The sequence below is a fragment of the Mesoplodon densirostris genome, chromosome 1 (assembly GCF_025265405.1).
Source record: "Mesoplodon densirostris isolate mMesDen1 chromosome 1, mMesDen1 primary haplotype, whole genome shotgun sequence".
NCBI classification, from domain to species: Eukaryota; Metazoa; Chordata; class Mammalia; order Artiodactyla; family Ziphiidae; genus Mesoplodon; species Mesoplodon densirostris.
In genome coordinates, this window is record NC_082661.1 from 16077753 (window position 1) to 16099958 (window position 22206).

General features: G+C 37.4%; 1 protein-coding gene across 1 annotated transcript in view; it reads right to left on the reverse strand.

Moving 5' to 3' along the window:
• The window catches only part of ATRNL1 (attractin like 1), a 730282-nt gene that overhangs the window by 694187 nt on the left and 13889 nt on the right, over nucleotides 1-22206 (reverse strand). The window contains exons 2-3 of the mRNA XM_060100355.1: nucleotides 7715-7798; nucleotides 6398-6511 (exon numbers count right to left, since the gene is read on the reverse strand). Coding sequence (XP_059956338.1) covers nucleotides 6398-6511; nucleotides 7715-7798 — 198 coding nt within the window. The remainder of the gene's footprint in view (nucleotides 1-6397; nucleotides 6512-7714; nucleotides 7799-22206) is intronic.

The following is a 22206-nucleotide window of genomic DNA, read 5'->3' on the forward strand; positions in this document are numbered from 1 at the left end:
CAACTCAACATCAAAAAACAAAACAAACAAACAAAAAAAAACCTTGTTTAAAAAATGGGCAGAAGGGGCTTCCCTGGTGGCACAGTGGTTGAGAGTCCACCTGCCGATGCAGGGGACACGGGTTCGTGCCCCGGTCCGGGAAGATCCCACATGCCACAGAGCGGCTGGACCTGTGAGCCATGGCCGCTGAGCCTGCGCGTCCGGAGCCTGTGCTCCACAACGCGACAGGCCACAACAGTGAGAGGCCCGCGTACCGAAAAAAAAAAAAAAAATGGGCAGAAGACATGAACAGACATTTTTCCAAAGAAAACATACAGATGGCCAACAGGCACGTGAAAAGATGCTCAACATCACTAATTATTAGGGAAATGCAAACCAAAACCACTATAAGACATCAACCTCCACCTGTCAGAATGGCCATCATCAAAAAGACAACATAATGAATGTTGGGGAGGATGTGAAGAAAAGGGAACCCTAGTGCATTCTTGATGGGAATATAAAGTGGTGCAGCCACTATGGAAAACAGTACAGAGGTTTCTCAAAAAATTAAAAACAGAACTACCATATGATCTAGAAATTCTACTCCTGGGTATATATCCAAAGAAAATGAAAACACTAATTCAAAAAGATATATGCACCCCAATGTTCTTAGCAGCATTATTTACAAAGCCAAGATATGGAAGCAACCTAAGTGTCCACCAAGAAATGAATGGATAAAGAAGATATGGTACACACACACACACACACACACACACACACACACACAAATGGAATATTACTCAGCCATAAAAAGAATGAAATTTTGCCATGTGCAGCAACATGGATGGACTTGGGGGGTATTACGCTTAGTGAGTTAAGTCAGACAGAGAAAGATATATACTATATGTTTTCACTTACGTGTGGAATCTAAAAAGTAAAACCAAAAAATGAATATAACAAAACAGAAACAGAGTCACAGATACAGGGAACAAACTATGGTTACCAGTGGGGAGAGGGGTGGCGGAGGGAACAAGATAGGGGAAGAGGATCAAGAGGTACAAAGGACTAGGTATAAGTAAGTAAGATACAAGGATGTAATTATAGCACAGAGAATATAGCCAATATTTCATAATAACTTTAAATGGAGTATAATCTATATAAACATATAAAATCACTATGTTGTACACCTGAAACTACCATAATATTGTAAATCAGCTATACTTCAATTAAATAAATAAAATAAAATAAAACCACCTTGGTACTCTAACAAGTGACCTTATAGCCTTACTTTTCCCCACAAGTTGCAAATTCTCATGAAGCTAGATAGAACATTCCACATCAGCTAAGTGACTACAATGCTACTCTAGTTAAAGTTGTACATTTCCAATACACTAATCTAAGTATTTTAGGTCATCTTAAAATACACACTTTTTATATTTCTTTAGAATTTTGCATACTTATACAAATTACAATAATATATAATTATTCCAAAAGACAATATTACTCATACACACACAAAAGAAAATGAAGTTTATGGGGAGAAATATAAATGTATAAAAGCAGTTCTAAATTAATAACTGGTACTTCCCCCCCCACCTTTTTTTTTTTTTGGCAGTACACAGGCCTCTCACTGTTGTGGCCTCTCCCGTTGCGGAGCACAGACTCCAGACGCACAGGCTCAGCGGCCATGGCTCACGGGCCCAGCCGCTGAGCGGCATGTGGAATCTTCCCAGACCGGGGCACAAACCCATGTCCCCTGAATCAGCAGGCGGACTCCCAACCACTGCGCCACCAGGGAAGCCCTACTTCTCCCTTTTTTTTTTTTGTGGCCTCTCCCATTGTGGAGCACAGGCTCTGAACGCACAGACTCAGCGGCCCCGGCTCACGAGCCCAGCCGCTCCATGGCATGTGGGATCTTCCCGGACCGGGGCACGAACCCATGTCCCCTGCATTGGCGGCGGACCCTCAACCACTGCACCACCAGGGAAGCCCCTACTTCTCCCTTTTTAACCCTACTTGTTCATGGGGGAAAATTATGTATCTTCATTTATTTATACATACTATCCTCTCTAAATCTATGAAAGCATAAAATCTGAGAAAGAGAAGAAGCTGCTAACAACAAATTACATTATTCAAAATAGTCAATGCCTTTAGACACTGTTAAACTTATGTTTAGGCACCACCAGGAACTGAATTCCCTCATTCAAATCATATTTGACAGAACAAAATGAAATATTATAGTCAAATAATTTATTTTGTAAACACATTTCGAAAAGCAAATAAATTAAAAAGTAATCAATGCTTGATGTTGTAATAATTATTATAACATCGACTAGCTTATGTTTGTGAAAGAACAAAAGATTTTAAAAGAAGGCTGTCAACACAATTAAAATTCTGTAACACCAGTTTTAGTTTCACATATATATTCTTCATTGCAGTGAGATTATATCAAATGATTACATTACTAAAAATAATATTACCAGATGTTTATAATACATATGATTAATCCCTCTGAAACAGATGAAAAGAGCAGATTTGTTTGCTTGGTTGTTTGTTTATAAGTGTTTTGAAAACAGTAAATGAAAGAGGACTCACACTTCTCACATAACATACCAATTTGGACCAACCAACCCTCCCACTGAAATCAACTAGAAAAAATGACAGTTAAAAAAAATCAGCCTGAAGGTACTGGGAGAACTGAGAAAAGGGTAAGCCCACGAATTGGAGCTATTTCTCCTTATGGGCATTCACTGATTTCAAAGTTGGAGGTGAGGTCTGAAGGGCTAAGAAACTGGGCTGTTTTACATAGCTAGGAAACCAAAAAGTAGAACACAGGGCCCTCACTTTGACCTGAGACCCCAAAAACTAGATGTAAAAGTGAACTAGTAGAAGACAGGCCCTTCAGGGGACTGAACTTCAGTTTGGGTGTGAATTACCTCAACACCTGAATTAGAATCCAGTTGACTGTGGATTTCTAGTGTCCCCAGGCACTCTTTGGGAATATAATAACTTTCTAGGCCTCAAATTATCACTACCTATGACTTTACAAACATGGTGTCCAGCACATGATCGTCTAGCACACAGTAAAAAATAGCAGGTCTGGGCTTCCCTGTTGGCGCAGTGGTTGAGAGTCCGCCTGCCCCGGTTCGTGCCCCGGTCCGGGAAGATCCCACATGCCGCTCAGTGGCTGGGCCCGTGAGCCACGGCCGCTGAGCCTGCGCGTCTGGAGCCTGTGCTCCACAACGGGAGAGGCCACAGCAGTGAGAGGCTCGCGTACCACACACACACACACAAAAAATAGCAGGTCTCCATTCCAATCCATTCTCCATACTCTAAAAAGTCTTTCCTACAGAATAAAGTCCAATTTCTTTAGTGTGGTAACAAGAAAGCAACACTACAGTGATTACAGCATTATAAATTCAGGCTCATATTCTGACTCTATCACCAACCAGTTAAGCAACTTTGGGCCACTCACAGCATCTCTCTGTGCCTTAATTCTCCATTTACAAAATGGCAATAATAATACCTACCTAAAAGGTTATTGTGAGGATTAAATGACTTGATACATATAAAGAACTCTTGCACACTGCCCCTCACATAGTAAGTATTCAGTAGATGTTCCTGATTACCATTTATTGGGTAATCTGGCACCTACCTATCCCTTCACATTTCCTATGATCAAGTTACTCATAACTACTTACTACTGACGCAAAATATAATGTTCTTCAGTGTGTACACGCCTTTGTACGTATGTTTTTCTCTACCTAGAATGTCCTATCTGACCCCCCCACTTTGTCTATCATTCTTCTACTCATGATGAAACTCACCATGACGAATTCATTACTTCTGAAATCATATAGCACTCTTTTCATAACCTGATTATAACACTTATCGTGCTGTATAAAAAATCTGTTTACATACCACCACCAGTGCCCAACTACTGTGTGGTGATGTAGCCTCCAAATCCTTGGAATTTCCCAAGTGATAGGAATGTCGCTGTTATTCATGGTGGGCTCAGAGTTTATCCTAATGAGGTGACTCAGGATGGGAGCTGGCCACACCAGAAAAACCAACCATGTGATTGGCTGGGGCTTTAAGCCACAAGAAATCAATCTGACTTCCAGAGTCAGAATGGGGCTAAAGATTGCATTCAACCTTATGGCCAATGATTAGATCAATAATACCTACAAAAGGAAACCCCCAAAAAACTCCGTACACCTGTAAAAGGTGAGCATCCCAAGTGGCAATACACACTGATATGTTGGGGGGGTAACATATGTCCTGAGGACACAGCTTTGAGATGCTCCCAGATCTCACCCTATGTGTCTCTTCATTTGACTGGTCCTGATTTTTATCCTTTATAATAAAACTATAATCATAAGTATAGTGCTTTCCTGAGTTCTGTGAGTTATTCTAGCAAATTATTGAACCTGAGGGGGCCACAGGCACCTCTAAATTTGTAGCCAGTGGGTCAGAAGTGCAGGTGGCCTGGAGACCCCTGAACTTGCAGCTGTTATCTGAAGTGAGGGCAGTTTTGTGAAGGACTGTGCACTTAACCTATAAAGTTGGGTGCAACTTCAGGTAGCTGGTGTCTGCAATGGCCTGTATCTTACTCCTTACTGCATCCTCCAGGCTTATGACAGTCTCTTGAATTAAGGAGGTTATCAAACGTTTGTTGAATAATAAATTCTTATACAGCTGGAATAATTCAAACATTTAGATTCTGAATTCTTAGTAAAATGAAGTACAAACAGTATAGGCTTTTAAGTCCGGAGACTGTCAAGTCCTAATCCTGGCTCTACCATCTATTAGAAGTAAAACTTTATTTCTCTGAGTCTCAATTTTCTCAACAATAAATGAGGGATTATAGTACTTCTTCCACAATATCCTAACAAGGACTGATGACATTTAAACTGCCTAGTACAGTGTTTACAATCAAGTGGATATTCAATAAACATGAGTTTTCCATCTCTCTCAGAATAGTTAACAGGAATACTTGCTGATGAAAAGTCACTGGTTCCACCTTCACAGTCATATACTAAATCCCATCCTGCTAATTATCTTACAAAAGCTTCCTTTAGTATCAAGAAATGGCTGGTAAGAGTGTTAATGAATCACTGTTAATTAATGCAGTCATCACAACTACTAGAAAAACAAATGAAAAGGCACACATCTAAATGATGGTCAGTCAATAATGTCATAAAAATAGAGGAATGATAACGGTTATATCTAAATTGCTAAAAATAAGTGTTTGAACCTAGTATCTTATCTAATTGTTGCAATAACTTATCTTACAATGTAATTATTCACAAGGCTCTGTTCCATTTTCTATCTATTGGTGTTAGATGAAGGGTTACTCCAGAATGCTCTTTCTATAATTTTCAAACAACTCAAAAATTAAGTTCTACAAGTATCTTGAGCAATAGCAATATCACAGAATAAGCATCTAAGTTCTCAAGGAGTCATTTTCAAACAGTCATTCGGAAATACAGCCCTTACGTGTTTGTCCAAAAAAATAATAGTTTACATTCCTGTTAAAACAGTTTACAACATAAATAGTAAAAAGAAAAATAAAATCAAAAATGTGGAAGGGAAGAATAAGCTTTTACCCATATTTAAATTTTTAACAATGACAGGACATATAAGAGATACTGTGTAAGTAACAAAAGTAAGGAATAATGTAATGAATAACTCTGGTCAACAATCATGTTAGTTAAATTGTACACTAAATCTACACTATATGCTCAAAAATTTTTCTATCTAATATATTCTCTCCTGTTCATAAAACATTTCATAATAAATTGTACATACATAATAAAGAGTTTTAAACTGATACTGAAAATGCTGTGATTTTAAAATTTTTAAATTAAATCTTACTACCTGACTAACAATAAAATATTTGGAAACAACCAAAATTCCCCAACTGTGAGAACTGATAGAAACACCTTCATTATTAAACCACTACATAAAGCATAACTTAACCTTTTTTTACAGAATTTTAAATTTTATAATTTCTCTAAAATAAAAAGATAACTATAAAATATATATCTATTAATTCCTTTGTCAGCAAGAACTCACATTAATCTATCCAAATACAGATAGTTCTGAAAACAGATTCAATTCACTTTAAAAGAATGAACTATGTACAGCAAGAATAAGGGATATTTATTAATAAATCTACATTTCTGAAACAGTAACTACTTATCTCTGTTACATCAATGTTTACATTATTATATATACCCCTAAGTTGACAGCCACAGTATCATCATAGTCTTACACCATCTTTGAAGTTTAGCCATCAACGCCTATGCTAAATTTATTTTTGCAGTAAAGATGAGTATATATTTAAAATTAATAAATTATACGGTTACTTTTCTACAACTGACTATAAATTCATCAATTAAACGTAACTACTCACCTAAGTACAGCTATTAAAGGTGCATATATTGAATCTCCATCATAAACATACATATGATCCCAGCTACATTCTGTAGCAAAATGATTGAATCTTAATCTTAACACTGCATTTGGACTGAAAAAAAATTAAAATATTTTAAAATTAATATGTAATATGTAAAGCACGGTCTAAAGAAATCTTAGAGTATTTTATTAAAAACCTATTTACAGATAATTTAGCTATAAATCCATATATCATCAGTATAAAAGATTGATAACCAGTCATATCTAATTTGTAAAAATGATATACAACTCTAAAATCTATTAACCAGCCATATGTATCATCCTTTTCTAAAAATTTAGTCAAGAGGAAATGTTCTATGTCTTATAAAAATTTAGTCAACAGGAAATGTTCTATGTCTTATAAAAATTTAGTCAACAGGAAATGTTCTATGTCTTGACTAAGGTGGAGGTACATAAATTGTATACATTACTGAAACCTTATTGAACTGTACACTTAATATGGGTGTATTTCATTGTATGAAAATTATACTTGAATAAAGTTAATTTTTAAATTCAACACTCAAGACTGTTCTTATTTCTATGAACTCTTAACTAGAGGTACTAATAAGGTCTTCAAATTTTAATCAAAAGGTCTCAATACGATATACTGTTATTTGTTAACAAATAAATGAGACCACAGGTACACAGGGAATTAATAACCTTGAGGTTTTAAAAAACCTTTAAAGTAACAAAAATAAAAACCCAGTTTTCCAAATACACTCTTTAAAATCATAAAATAGTTCAAAAACAACTCATATGATTTATGATCCATTCATAATATGTTTAAATAGATAAATTCAGTCTCAAGCCCTAATTACTGAAAAATGCCTTTAAAAGGACAATTAACTCTCTCTTTTACAAAATGTTCTTTTTTTAAAACCCTTAGAACTAAAATGCTGAATAGTATGAACCGATGGCATAATTCAGCATGGAATATTTTTATACTTTCTATGCAGGCTTCAAATTCCATAACAAGCAATTTAAAAAAAACCAAAAATGCATACTTGACTTAATGCCATAGTAACATAACTTAAAAATAAATATATGTAAAAATCAAACTATTATCACAAGTAAAAGGGTATTATAATTTACATTAAACATTATATCTAAATTTTATCAATCTCATTTTAAAACATCATGAATAATATTTTCCAATAATAAGCAACAGAATAAACTATATAGCTATGAAGTTGTTATATTTTAATGCTTTAACACTGATATAATCACCTTCTTTATCATTTCAGAATAAATAATTTAATGCAAATTGTATACTTACTAGCCTTCAATTAGCCATGTACATTTAGTTTTATACTTATAGTTAATTGGACCATCTGTTAAATATCCAGAAGGTTCTGTTAACCTAGAAAACAAAATCATGAAAATGATTACCTTAATGTAACTTTAAGACACACAGTAGCATAAAAAATTTAAAAAGACACTAAACCAAACTTCCAAAGAGGAGAATTTATTTACAACTTAAGAAAATTTTCAGATTGCCATATATCATCTCTCTAAATCTCAAAGAAAACTTATTTTGAATTTCTTTAAATTTTTATGTATTATGATTGTTTCTTTTAACAAAGTGGGAAAACACATTGAAAGACAATATTATACAGATGGGTTCAATGCTGATGCAAAACAGACTGTTAAACTTACTCTGCACAAAAATTAGATGGATGCAAAAGAAAGAAGATCAAATGCACTTTGAAAGATGCAGATCTATGGAATAGAGAAATAGTATATGTACCTAGCACTTTTGGAGGTTACATTGTTAGCTATGTTTGCTTTTCATGCAGCAAGACTGCTGAAGTAGCTGTCACCAGACTTTATTGAGTTCAGCTACCTGTTTTTACAATAATTTTCTTTAGTCAACTTTGTATCTAGTCCAAGAACTCAGTCAATTTTAAAAATAGGGTAAATCAAGGGTTTTGTAATTATCCTCTATTTTAAACACAAAAAAGAAAAAGATATTTAGAAAAGTTTCAAATTTTCAGAATTTTAAAATATTTAAACAATAACCCAATTCTACTCCATTTTGTTCTCCTTAGCTCCAGCCCAATTATATTTTATCAACAAAAGACAATATTTTAAATAACTAAGATAGCTTCCCATTTAGCCTTTATGTAGTTATGTAGACATACACACACACACATACACGCACGCGTGCACAGGCACATACACACACACACACAATGGTTTATCAGTCTTTATATATCCCCATATACATACACACATATATTTATACATACATACATACATACATGTATACACAGATATCAGGGTAATTATCTAGTTTTAGACAAAATTAAATTTTCCTTATAGCACAGAGTCTCAAAAACATTAAAGGAAAAGAGTTTCACTTGCCTAAATCAGGGATAACAGAAAGGTCAATTAATGTAAATGTTATTTGAAAGTCTTTCGTAATCCCTGCAAATTAGTTTGGGTTCAAAAAAGGGCTAGGGCCTCCCTGGTGGCGCAAGTGGTTGAGAGTCCGCCTGCCGATGCAGGGGATACGGGTTCGTGCCCCGGTCTGGGAGGATCCCATATGCCGCGGAGCGGCTGGGCCCGTGAGCCATGGCCGCTGAGCCTGTGCGTCCGGAGCCTGCGCGTCCGGAGCCTGTGCTCCGCAACGGGGGAGGCCACAACAGTGAGAGGCCCGCATACCGCAAAAAAAAATAAATAAATAAATAATAAAAAAAATAAAATAAAAAAGGGCTAATTCATGCTTGGAAAAGTTTTTAAACATTCCAATGTTCTCAAAGTAATATAATAATAAATTGAGCATTTTACAGTATCAGGTATTACTGTAAGCTCATAATGTGTTACCTCACTTAAAAATCTCAAAAGCCCCACAAGATAGTAATTATTAATCCCATATTACAGATGAGAAAACTGAAGCACATTTTAAATAACAAGTTAAATAGCTTGTCCTGATTTTTCACTTCCAATAATAGCTCCAGATGAGCTAATTCAGACAAACCTCCACTGAAGATAACTTAAAAAGCTAAAGAACAATTTTTAAATCTTATAAGTAACAAAATGGTAAGACCTACTAAGCCAAGATCCAGAAGTTGCAAATTCTTTAAAGAGGAACCAGGCATCCACAGCTACTTCTGTTATAGAGAATTTTATCTATTTATTAGAGACGGCCAAAAGGCTGAGAGTACTTTTGACAGCCTCAAGGAAGAAGGGGGACAAAAGCTGGACCCAACAACCTACAAAAGGTAGGGGCTCAAATAAACAACACGGCACTCTGAACTGGGACACAAAGATTTTCTATAAGGGTAAAGGTGTACCAGAAGCCAGCCATTACGTGGACTGCAACCCAGCTACAAGTCATCAGGATGACAGAAAACCCCAAGACCTACCACTGGCTTAAGGTGATACTAGAACTAATATGCCAAGGCTCCTAACGGAAGATACAAAAATATTCTCTGAAGAAAGATAACATTATCCTAGTCCTCAAATTATTTCTACCAATAATTTTTCAAATAAGATGTCTACTATCATCAAAGATAATAAGACACATAAAGATAGATGACAACAAAACAAGAACCAACAGAATATCGTCAGGAAGAGACCTGAAGATATTCCAATTGTGGCTATTATCAGATGTGTCCTATAAAACAAATATGAAGTACTAAGTTCAAAAAGACAAAAGACACGATTTAAAATTTCGGCAGTTAACTGAAAACTGTAAAAAGTAACAGTATATTTGAAAAAATAATGGAAATTCTAATACTGAAAACTACATTAATCAAAATTAAGAATTCGATGGACGGGTTTAACAACACATTAAACACAGCTAAAAGAGGATGAGAGATCTAGAAGACAGGTCCATAAAAAATATCCAAACTACAGCAGGATGATTGAGGGTTCAACCCATTGGTTGTGGGTCACCCCACCAAGTAAAACTCCAAGGAGCCAAGATTCTAGTGGAGGGCAGGATAAATATGGTATGAGGAGTGGAAGAACAGAACCATACACATCAATTATGGTCTTTTAACAAATTAAATAGGTAAGTATCCTAACAACTTTACATAGTTTCTATCTGATACACACACACACACACACACACACACACATATCCTCTCTCCTTCACATTTTTATTTTATTTACAAGCTGTAACTTTACAATTTAGACTTTAGATAATGGAATATTTAGCATGATTATGACTGAATATGAAGAGCAATTAACATAACCAGTGACAGATACAATGACTCTCAAAACCGTATGTTTCCTCCTTTTGGACAAAGGATGAGAACTTCACTTGGAAAAAGTGTATCTTCTTAGGTAGAAATACAGCTTTGTTGGTTGCTGGGGAGTTCACATGTGTTTAGAAAGATGCATACAGAAGAAGCTGAATAATTAAAGGGCAGACTGTGCCCGTCATCCATTGCCTCCCACCTCAAAATTCAGACTTTTTGCCTACTTTATGAAAATGGATCTGGGCCCTTTAAATATTTTTTTTTCCAGATGGCAGGATGCTAAGCCTGCAGGCTTTGTCAATAGAGCACGCTGGAGAGACTGCAGGAGGAAACGGATTTGCTTCCTGGTTCCAATGTACTCACTCAACAAGCTCCTGCAGCACTAGGTACTAGGCTCCTAAGTACCTGATGGCCACCAGCACCCAGCCACCAACAATTTCCCCCAGCACTTCCCCCTCAGGCAGTTCTGCAGCAGAGGCCTCCAGTGAGACACCACTCTGTGAACAGCTTTCCCCGGCATCCCATAAGTAACCATGGCAAGTTCCAAAGGGCAGATGTTAAGCAAGTTCCGCAGGTACAGCTTTACAGTGACTTTTCTGCCATTCAGTAAGCCACAGCCTGCTCTCCCAACAAGGTCTGGTCTCAGGCCAGGTCACAGGGACTCTCACTTAAGTGTTCCATCTCAGCCATAGCAGTAGTAGTGGCTGCTCCTTGTATCTACTACTTCTATATTTTGCAGAGTTCTCTTTACTTCTTACTAGCCAATTTCTCGTTCCAATCTGTGCTACAGTCAATAATCCTTTACATTAAACTTTTCCTATTAAAATTACTGTGTGATTCTCTTTCCTGATTGGACCCAAACCAACCAATAATAATAAAGGATATGCAAAATAAAATCACAATAGCGTACCACTATGCACCCAACAGAATGGCTAAAATTAAAGAGATTAATAATACCAAATATTGGCAAGGATGTGGAGATAATTCTCACAGGATAAATCAGCACAACTTTAGAAAGTAATCTCATATTATTTTGCATAGCTGAAAATAGACAGTTGCCAACAGCGTCAGCATCACACCATATCCTCTCAGACCCTCTGACCATTGCCATACACTCCAGCCTGACTTTCTCGGGCCAGCACCTGCATCTATGTTGAAGGGCTCCCTCTATCTACTAGAACCCACTCTTCCTATGCATGTGGTGGGCTGAAAGTGCCTGTGAATCAACATCCTCCCAGGGCAGCCCTTAGCCAATGAATGATTTGGAAAAACTCCAAACTTGCTTATCTCTTTGCTGCAATAATAATGAAGTGCACTTCCTTGTGGGATTTGGCTCCAGTCACGCAGTGTGGTACCTGACTTGATAACATACCTCCCTATTGTCTCCTTCTCTTCTATCACTTCTGTCAGTGTCCCTGAATCTCCCAAATATACTACATGTGCTCAATTCTTGTCTCAGGATCTGCTTCAAGGTGGTGGAGGGGAGTGTGACCAAACTAACAGTACCAGGAAGCAGAACTTCAAGATGGGCTCTGGGGCTGGATCACTCACTGGCCAGATGGCAACAAGAGTCACACTGAGGGTGGTAGAGAGAGTGGCAATAACCAGTGGCATGCTATAGCTCACAATGACAAAGACTTTCACTTTTGCTGAATTGAGAGAGGATACCAGAGGAAGGTGATGCACTGACTAATGCAATAGACTTACGTGATATCTGTAATATTTGAGAAATAAAATAGCAAGGGTAGTTACAAGGACTGTGGAATTAGTTGACTGATGTTAAAAGCCATTGATATGCTAAAGGCAGAAAACTGCAGCAGAGTGCCTGTACTAAGACACCTACCCATAAGCAGCTTGCCCCAAGATCCTATAAGACTCAATTCACCAACCACCAATTTTAGATACGGTGTAAATGACAGGGGACTCTGTAACATTTAAAGAGACTATTTCTGAGGCCAGAGGGTTGACCAAACTGGAAAACCAGCCCAGGACCAGATTATGAGAGGAGTAGAATTACAGAAAAAGTTTAGTTCACAGCCCTGGCAAGACTTCAGTGCTAAAGATAGTGCCCCAATACCTAGGAGGGTGCCACCTGGTAGATGTACTTGAGAACCTTGAACCTCTAGATTTATTTAACCCTTTGGGCCTGCAAAAGTCTTTTAGAAATCAGGGCTGACAGTGAGAAAAATAAATTCTCACCCTCTTTAAATGACTACAGGCATATCTTGTTTTCTTGTACACCACTTTATTGTGCTTCACAGATACTGCATTTTTTACAAATTGAAGGTTTGTGGCAACCCTTCATGGAGCAAGTCTAGCAGTGCCATTTTTCTAATAGCATTTGCTCAATTTGTATCTCTTTGTCACATTTTGGTAATTCTCACAGTAGTTCAAACCCTCCACCAGCAAAAAGATTGAGACTTGCTGAAGGCTCAGATGATAGTTAGCACTTTTTAGCAATAGAGTATTTTTTAATTAAGGTACGTACATTGTCTTTTTAGACATAATGCTATATTGCACACTTAACAGACTACAATATAATGTAAACATAACTCTTATGTGCAACTACATTATTGGGAAAACCAAAAAATTCATGTGATGCTTTACTGCAATATTGGCTTTATTGTGGTGGTCTGGAACTGAAACAGCAATATCTCTGAGGTCTGCCTGTACTTGTTCTTAAGCCACAACAAGAAGTAACACCAGAATTGAATTAAATCAATGTAATCGATCAATGACAACTGGCTACAGGAACCATGTACTCAAAAGCCATGTAATTAGTGGCAGCCCCATATACAGTGACCATTCAAAAATAAATAAACTTAAAATCCCCAAAAGTTTGACAACTAAGCAATAGACTAATAAGTCTTAAGGACAATTAGAAAATATTTTTAATTGTTAATACTAAAACCACACCATATCAAAATTTATGAGATGAAGCTCAACCATTGTTTAGAGAGAAATATATAGCTCTAAATGTGTATATATATATATATATATTTTGTGTGTGTGTGTGTGATACGCGGGCCTCTTACTGTTGTGGCCTCTCCTGCCGCGGAGCACAGGCTCCGGACGCGCAGGCTCAGCGGCCATGGCTCACGGGCCCAGCCGCTCCGCGGCACGTGGGACCCTCCCGGACAGGGGCACGAGCCCGTGTCCCCTGCATCGGCAGGCGGACTCCCAACCACTGTGCCACCAGGGAAGCCCTAAATGTATATATTAAAAAGTTGAAAATCAATTATTTTGATATGGGAATTTGAGAAGCCACATGCATGCCCAGGGAGACTTTTCTTAGACTACAAGCTCAGAGAAGACCTGAGAAGACTCTACACTTCCACCTCTGGCTAATTTTCAGACTTAGAGCAAGAAGGAAGTGAAGGGTAAGGCAGAGTCATGAACAATGTGGCTAAGCACTGAAGCAGTGTCCCAACAGAGTCAATGTGCACAGACTGGGAGAATTCTTTATTTTGTCTTGACTCCAGGCATTTGAGGAAATCTATGTCAAAACACTAGCTTACCATACACTAAAGGAACAGAGACTTAGGAACCACACAAAACAAAGAATACAGTCATTACAAAAAATAGTTTAGAAAAGTGATTAAACAAATACACAACTACAGCCACATGTAAGAAAAACAAACCCTGAAGAGGGGGAAGAACTCGATTTCTAGAGTTACCACATTGTAATAATCAAATGCCCCGTCTCCAACAAAAAAATTACACAGCATACAAAGAAACAAGAAAGTATAGCCCATTCACAGGAGGAATTAACAGATACTGTCTTTCAGGAAGCACAGAAATTGAGCTTGTTGGACAAACACTTTAAATCAACTGTTTTAAATATACTCAAAAATTCTAAAGGAAATCATGGACAGTAGCTACAGGAAACCAGGAAAATGATGTCTCAACAAATAGAAAATATCAATTAAGATTTAGAAATGTTATGATCACAACCTCATATAAATTCTGTATAAAAGTTCCTCTTGATCTAAACAAGGCTTAGATCCATCAATAGGGTCCACTAAACAATCCTTCTCCCTAGTTTCTAACTGACCGTTGTAACAAACCCTTAAAGTCAAAATATTGCTATAATTTAAATTACAAAAATGCCAAATCAGGGCTAAATCAAATGATACAAATTATCAGACATAAATTAAGCCTGTATGATAACAGTTTAGAGCCTCAGAGACTTAATTTTAAAGAAAATCCTAATTTGTTCCATGACCTTACACAACTACTTCTAATTCAATTTCTTCTCTAATGGAAGAAGAGAAGTATAACATATTCAAAAAGTACCTTAATACATAGTTAAGAAATATATAGCTCTTTTAATAAGAAAATAAAGCCGGAAATTTAAGAACAGGCAGCTTTGCCACTATCACCTACAATATAATCTATCTTCCTAATTAGGAATATACCTCCCAAACTGCGTATGAGGAAATCTAACGCTCCTGGGGATGTCTTTCCCCAACACTCCTCTATTTCTCTACCACCCCACCTACTCGAACTGACCCAGTCCTGTGCTATGTTGGGAAATTCCTTACCCTTAGTTTAAAATATATCTCCCCTCCTCTAAAGAAACACATACTCTAGGAGCTACAACTAGAACCCTTATCTCCCAACTGTAAGAGGTGATGTGAAAGAACTGTTGTTTCCCCACCTCGGCTACACGACAGGAGTACATGAAAGCCACCCACTCTGTCCCATCCGCTTCACCTTCAGAGGCACAATTACACAGACTTCAAAGAAAACTCTACTCACCACAGCCCCTGAAATCCTTCGGTACCTTCATCACCCATTCCTAGCAAAAGCCCCTACCAAGAGCCTACCCTTGCCTCTACTTACTGCAAAGAGGTTTCCTCTTTGCCACTTTCACTCTACTAGAAACATGGAGGGGCTGACAACCAACCAAGATAAAAGGATGGAAAATCCTTTCTCACCATCAAGAGATAGGAGTAAGGGGGGAAAACTCCTACCATTTCCACAATAAGGAAGGAACAATTCCCCCTTTGTAGTTTCCTGATCTCTTCTTCAGCTTGAAGAATGTTCACCTCCATGCCACTTGAGCAAAGAACTCCCATTACACACTATGGACATCTTCACAACCTGGAACTGTTCTAAAATTCAGAAGTCTTACGCTCCAAGATTACACTCTGACCACAAACACCTAGTTTCTAATCTATTTCTTCACTTCTTACTCTTAACATCATCTGTACATTCCAGCTGGGTAGAGATTTTCAAAAGTTAGGTAGCATATAATTCAGCTACATAAAACGTCAAACAGGCTTCTTCTATTTCTAATGCCGCTTCTACAATGCATTCTAAGTTTCAAGTAATTAACTTATTTTTAATTTGTAGCAATCATGTTCTTGGATTGAGAACCATATTGACATGGTTAATCTAGATCAGGGCTCCATAAACTACTGGCCTATTGCGGATTTGTGTAAATGAAGTTTTATTGGAACACAGCTACACCCATTTGTTTACATATATCTAAGATTGTTAACATGCTACAAGAACAGAGTTGAGTAGTGGCAACAGAGACCATCTGGTGTACAAAGCCTGAAATATCTACTATCTGGCCCTTTACAGAAAAAGTTTTGCCAATCCCTGTCTAGATGCCTGCACATGCCCATATGCCTTGCCAATGTCTCATCTAGCTGAAACTGCCCAATATAGAGCCCTTAATCAAATAAGCATGCTGAGCTGTTTATAACACCGGAGTGGCCACTACTAAATGCAGGAAAACCAGCACAAACATTAAACAGAACTAAAATTAAATCAATTAAATTGTTATTCTCTATCCTGGCCATGAATACAAAATTTGATTAAGACATTTTAAAAATAAGAAAAATGCAATAGTTTTAACATTATAAAGTATTACAGGAAACAATAAATCCTCTTTATCAAAGTATCTGGTTTTACTGCCAGCATAACCACTCTACAAAGAAGAGTCGGATCCACCCAGGGCTAGTCTTTACACAGAGTTGCCTTTGGCAGCCAACCTCACATGCAAGTCTTTTTTTAAATAGTGTTTTTATTTAAAACATTATTTAATATTTATTGATTTCTTTTTAAACAATATGAAGAGAACCTCTAGATTATATTATGGGTATTTTTTTCCTCTCTGCACTACGATATGTTATTGTATTACACCGTGCTGAGCTTGCATTTCTTCTTGTTTTCTTTATAGTGCATTCTGCATCCCTCACTCCCAAGTCTGCATTCTCTGTCCACCTGATCACTAATAAAAGTTTAGGTGACCTTGTCTGCTAGAGCAGAAGTCTCCAAACCTTCACTATCATGCTCTCTTATCAGTAAGAATTTTTATTATGTAACTCAAGTAAATGTATATTTACATGTTAATAAACATATACTATTTAAAATATTGTGCACTATAAAGTATAAATTTTTAAAAATCAAAATTAAAAATAACAGTAGTATAAGTCCTAATGCTTTCTTCCCACACTCCAGTAAGTCACCTTGGGTATCATCCCACTTTTTTTTTTTTTTTTTTTTGCGGTACGCGGGCCTCTCTGTTGTGGCCTCTCGCGTTGCGGAGCACAGGCTCCGGACGCACAGGCTCAGCGGCCATGGCTCACGGACCCAGCCGCTCCACGGCACGTGGGATCTTCCCGGACCGGGGCACGAACCCGTGTCCCCTGCATCGGCAGGCGGACTCTCAACCACTGTGCCACCAGGGAAGCCCTGTCCCACTTTGAATGATCACTAATTTGTACAAATCATATCCTGGCCACAAAGGTACTGACTTTATTAGTTAATATTTTCCCCCATGTAAGTACACTAACGAAGCTGGCTATACCAGTTGGACTGGCCATCAGCACACTAACTAAACTGTCTACAGACTGGCCTCAGTGATAGCAAACAGTATGTGCTTAGTTAGCTATCAAGTCTAATATCAAAGCAAGGAGCTAATTAATTATACCTCACCCTCCCAGGATTTGTGGTGGAAAATCACTGAGATAACCTCCCTTTTGCCATACAACATAAAATCGTGAGAGGAACACCAGGGGGCAAAGGTCATGAGGGCCATCATAAAATAAATGGCAAGCAATATTCTTGCCATGGGAGATAAAACTGTGAATTATGGAAGGTTTCTAGAAAGCAGATTAGTAGTAACCTGGGAGCAGGGAGAGAATGGAGAGTGAATGCTCTTCAATACAAGGTTTACGTTATGGAATGATAAAATGTTCTAAAATTATGGTTATAGTTGCACAACTCTCTAAGTGCATCTTAAAAACCATTAAATTGTGTACTTTAAACTGGTGAGATTTATGTTATGTGAATTACATCTCAATAAAGGTATTAAAATAAAAAACAAGAAAAACTAAGTAAAAAAAGTCTCTGCCCTCCTGGACCTTACATTCCAGAACAATTCTGTCCAACAGAACTTCCTGCAATGATAGACACGTTCTATACATGTCCAGTATGGTAGCCTCTAAGCACACGTGGCTATTGAGCACTTGAAATGTGGTCAGTGCAAAAAAATGAACTGAACTTTTCAAATTTAATTTTAATAAATTTTAACAGCCACATGTGGATAGTGACTGACACATTGGACAACTTAGTGCTAGAAAGAGGGAAGACAATATACAAATAGCAGATAAATGTAGAGCATATAAAGTAATGATACATGTCAAATAGACGGGATGATGGAGCACTCCCCATCATACAGATAGATATCTACAGAAATACGTCAGGTGTGTGTGTGTAGATATATACACACACATATATGTATACATATAAATACATATAGATATTCGTTGTATCTATATGTACCTACATGTAATACAGATATTCAGATTATCGGGCTTCCCTGGTGGCGCAGGGGTTGACAGTCCACCTGCCAATGCAGGGGACACGGGTTCGTGCCCCGGTCCGGGAAGATCCCACATGCCGTGGAGCGGCTGAGCCCGTGAGCCATGGCCACTGAGCCTGCACGTCCGGAGCCTGTGCTCCGCAACGGGAGAGGCCACAACAGCTAGAGGCCCACGTACTGCAAAAAAAAAAAAAAAAAAGATATTCAGATTATCTAATGCTATAATATTTCAATTAATAGGAAATTTTTTTATCCTTGTATAATCTTCCTAAGCTTTTTAGAAAAAATAAATTAAAAAACTACTTTTGAAATCATTCCATGTGTTGAAAAAATGTTTTTTAATTCTACATACACAGTGACCATTATTTGGGTTCCTTTTCTACAGTACAGTGATTCTTACCATTTTGAGATCTGAGATCACTTTTGAGAATCTTGTAAAAGCTATTACTTCCTGCCTAGAAAAATTCGTATAAATAATATTTTATATACAAATCTGAGGATTCACCAACCACTCACAGCCTATCCAGGAACGTGACATTAAAAGTTCCTGTTATAATATACATTTAAATAATGAACAAGCTTGGAGATAAATAAAATATTGCTACAACATAGAGAATTATTTAATGAGCTTAGACTTTTCTTATGGTAGCTCTGTGTACTGTAAAACGCACTCATTCATACTAACTTCACAAAGGACACATAAGAACTTTGTAGAACAATACTCTCTTTTCACTGAAGAATAAAAAAGACATGACTGAGAGACTAGAAGAAACAGGCAAAACTTTAGAAGAGCTACAAGAATCTCAGCCTGGTCACCTAATGGGTATGTTACTCAAACTCCCCAAGCCTCAAGTTTCCTTGTGTGCAAAACAGTTAAAACAATAATGCTTATTTCACAAGACTGCTTTAAAACCGTAATGCCATAAAACTTATCAAGTGTTCAGTAATGCAGCAAACTAAATCCATGCAACATTCATGGCACATTGGCAGAAATAGATCTCAATCCCATGTCAGTTGGTATCAAAACTCATGATCCTAAGTATCCCTATGCTATCTGGAAATCCAGATTATGAATTTATAACTGAGGAGAAACTTCTTATTGAAGAGTAGAAGATGGCTTCCTATGGAAAAAGAGCCAGAAAGACATATTTGGCAACTCAGTTATCACTTAGTAGCTATCAGACTTTGCATAAATAATTGCTTCAGGTCTTTCAGTCTCTATTCCCAGTGTAAAATGAGAATAACAACATCTATCTCACAGAATTTTCATCAGCAGTAAAAAAGGCAATACACGGGCTTCCCTGGTGGCACAGTGGTGGAGAGTCCGCCTGCCGATGCAGGGGACACGGGTTCGTGCCCCGGTCCGGGAGGATCCCCCACGTCGCGGAGCGGCTGGACCCGTGAGCCATGGCCGCTGAGCCTGCGCGTCCGGAGCCTGTGCTCCGCAACGCGAGAGGCCACAACAGTGAGTGGCCCAGGTACCACCAAAAAAAAAAAAAAAAAAAAAGGCAATACAGGTAAAAGCTTTTTCCACCACATAATATCATTTCTCCTCTAAACTCATAATTTAACGTGTGAAATGTTAGTTTTAATGCTATTAATACTAGTCTTACATGAAATAGTTAGAATAATAAATTATACTTTCTGGAAAAAATTCATTATTAGCATAATTATACTGTCATAAAAGTACAAATGAAGCCTGGCATAAAACTTAATACATCAAAACGTGAAAAATGATCTTAAATCTTCTATTTTTTTATGAGACAGAGAATCAACTTGAAAATTCCTGATTTACACAGTGCTTTTATTTTTTAAATGCTTACATTTTACCTACCAAAAAAAAAAAAAAAAAAAAAAGGATCTCTCCTTCCCCACTGGGGGAGAATGTGTGGTGGAGTCACTTCAACCATCCCTACCCTGTACTAAGCAAATGCCAGCAAAAAGGCAGCACCCTTGCCCCTCATCACTAGGGGTGCAGCAGCTGCAGAGACTGGGGGGGTGGACCATCTCTGCCCTGAACCAGGCAAATGACAATAGAGTCAGCTCTCCTTATCCTCCTGAGGAGAGAATGGAAAGAAATTACAAAGATGAGGAAGGTGAAAAGGTGAAAAGGGGGATTCTTTAAATCTGTGTATGAAGTCCTGGGCATGCCCTCGGGTGCAATATGTGAAACTGATCAGAATCAACACAGCAAAAACTAAATTGTAATTAAGTGGGCAGTCCAATCTTAGCACAAAAGAGAGCCAGCACACTCCTAGGATATCCCCAAGAGAAATAAAAGCATATGTCCATGCCAAAACCTGTACACAAAAAACTCATAGCCGCATTATTCACAGTAGCCAAAAGGTAGAAGAAACAACCCAAATGTGCATCAGCTGATAAAGAGAAAAACAAATGTGGAATACCAATACAATGAAACTTGACAACATGCTAAATGAAAGAAGTCAGTGACAAAGACCATATAATTATATGATTCCATTTCTATGAAATGTCCATAATAAACAAGCTCATAGAGAAAGTAGATTAGCAGCTGCCTAGATTAGTGGAATTGGTGGGTAGGGAAAATGGAAAGTGACTGCAAATGGGTGTGGGTTTGCCTTATGGGGTGATGAAAAAGTTCTAAAACTAGAGAGTGGTGATGGTTGCACCACTCTCTGAATATACTCAAGACCACTGAATCATACACTTTAAAACGGTATTATGACATATGTGGATATTATGGTATATAAATTATAACTCAATAAAGCTGTACTTTTAAAAAGTGAGCTAGGTCATACATGCCAAAACCAGTTGACTGCCTCCTAGAACAGAATATTTAAATAGGAACAAGAGTCTCATACATAATACTCAAAATATCCAGGATACAATCCAAAATTACTTGCCATACAAAATCTCAATGCATTTGAGAAGAGATAATCAGCAGGTACCAGCACTGACATGACAAAGATCCTGGAATTACCTGTCAAGAATCTTAGAGCAGGTCTCAGAAAAATGGCCCAACAAGCAGCTGCAGACACTTTTGGAACAAATACAAAAATATAAGTTTCAGCAAAGAAACAGAAGATGTAAAGAAGAACAAAATGGAAAAATATAATAAATGAAACTTTTTATAAAAATTCACAAGAGGGGTCCAAGAGCAGAATAGAGAAGATAGAGGAAAGAATCAGTGAGTATAGAGATACGTAAATAAAAATCATCCAGTCTGAAGAGAGAGAAAACAGATTGAAGGAAATGAACAGAGCTTTAGTGACTTAAAAGTTAGTAACAAAAGATCTAACATTTGTTTCATTGGAGTCACAGAAGGAGAGGAAAAAGTGTGGAGCTGAAAAAAATATCTGAAGAAATGATAACAGAAATTTTTGCAAATTTTGAAAAAGATAGAAACTTACAGAACAATAAGCTGAGCAAATAATAAACAAGGTAAACAAAGAATTCCACACCCACACACATCATAACCAAATTTCTGAAAACTTAAGAGAAAAAAAAAAAGAAAGAAAGACAGACAGAGGAAGATGACACACTACCTAGAGGAGAACAACAATGTGAATGACAGCAGATCCCTCATCAGAAACCTTGGCACCACTCACTACCTTAAATACTCCAGTTCTTAGGCAAAGGAAGATATGATCAAATTTGTGTTCTATCAAGCAAACTGTGGCAGCAATAAATGACAGATTAGCAAGAGAAAAAAAAAACAGAAACAGAGAGATCAATTAAAGG